At 31.9% G+C, this 1350-nt stretch overlaps 1 protein-coding gene across 1 annotated transcript in view; it reads left to right on the plus strand.

The window, feature by feature from the left end:
* The window catches only part of MKLN1 (muskelin 1, intracellular mediator containing kelch motifs), a 127568-nt gene that overhangs the window by 22664 nt on the left and 103554 nt on the right, over positions 1–1350 (plus strand). Inside the window, exon 3 of the mRNA XM_012659562.1 lies at positions 1057–1249. Coding sequence (XP_012515016.1) covers positions 1057–1249 — 193 coding nt within the window. The remainder of the gene's footprint in view (positions 1–1056; positions 1250–1350) is intronic.

Raw genomic sequence — 1350 nt, forward strand, 5'->3', positions numbered from 1 at the left:
TGTATACAGTTATATATAGATAGTTGGGATAAATCTTTTTTTAGAGGCCAAGAGTAAGAAACTATTACTGTAAAATTAGTATGGCCATAGAATATTTGATTTTTTTGATAAGGTAAAATCTCAGTTAATTGTAGCATATAAAGAAGGATAGGTGTTTAATCTTTATTAGTCAGAAAGTCCAGTTAACTATCAACTGATTTGTGTTTCAAGTCTTACAAATCTTCCTAAAGTCATCATTTTATTTGCTTGCCTTTTTAAAGGGTAATGCTTATAAGTAAATCATTGTTGTTTGATTATAATACAGTGCTTCTGTGTCATCTCTTTGTACAGTGGTATACTTAGAAAATTAGAGGTAATCTCAGAACATATTGTTGCAGTTGATGTTTTTTAAAAAATCCTTTTTATGAGCTTGTATTTTTGACATCCAGTTAGGGGAAAAATTCAGTAAATTGAGTGCCCACTTTTTGGATTCTGTTTAATTGAGATGTCTTCTTAATAGACGAGGTAGCCTAGGCTTAGAAAATGATGAAATATAGTCTTTTTTTGATGAATTTTGAGTCATAAAACCTGTTTGTAAATTTGAAATACATGTACATTTGATAATACTTGTCATTCGAGTAATAGCTTATTATTAAAAACCAAAACCAAAAAACATAATATAATTTATGTATATTATTTAATGGCTGCTGTGCTTTCAGTACCTGCATTGTAATGTGATTAGTGGATGTCGTGGAGTTATGATTTTTCCAGTCTTAAGTGGGCTTTAATAAATACCCGTTCTGCTTTTTTTCTTCAGAGTTCAGGCTCTGGGATTGGGTCTGGTTTTATCTCATTTGGCTACATACTTTGTGGTACTCGAGCAAGTTATCACAATGGGCTAAGCTTCAGTTTTGCTATTTGAAAGATGGAAATAATGATGCCTAATGAATTGGGTTAGTACAGTGCTTGGCGCATAGTAAATGCTCAATTTAGATTAATTAGTTTCACCGTTATTATTTCCTATAGTAACAACTAAGCAAATCTCTTCTTTCCATGCTTTCTCTTGTGTTCTAGTAGTACCGTGAACAGGAAGCCATTCGCCTTTGCCTAAAACACTTCAGACAACACAACTATACAGAGGCTTTTGAATCACTGCAAAAGAAAACCAAGATTGCATTGGAACATCCCATGTTAACAGATCTTCATGACAAACTGGTGTTGAAGGGTGATTTTGATGCTTGCGAAGAGTTGATTGAAAAAGCTGTAAATGGTATGAAACTTAGATTGGTTATTAGGATAATTTCCAGTATATATAGAAAACTTTTTCAAAAAGAATATAGACCTATACTAGTTACCATTCTTTCTATTTTT

Source organism: Propithecus coquereli, unplaced genomic scaffold, assembly GCF_000956105.1.
Source record: "Propithecus coquereli isolate 6110/MARCELLA unplaced genomic scaffold, Pcoq_1.0 Scaffold620, whole genome shotgun sequence".
Taxonomy (NCBI): Eukaryota; Metazoa; Chordata; class Mammalia; order Primates; family Indriidae; genus Propithecus; species Propithecus coquereli.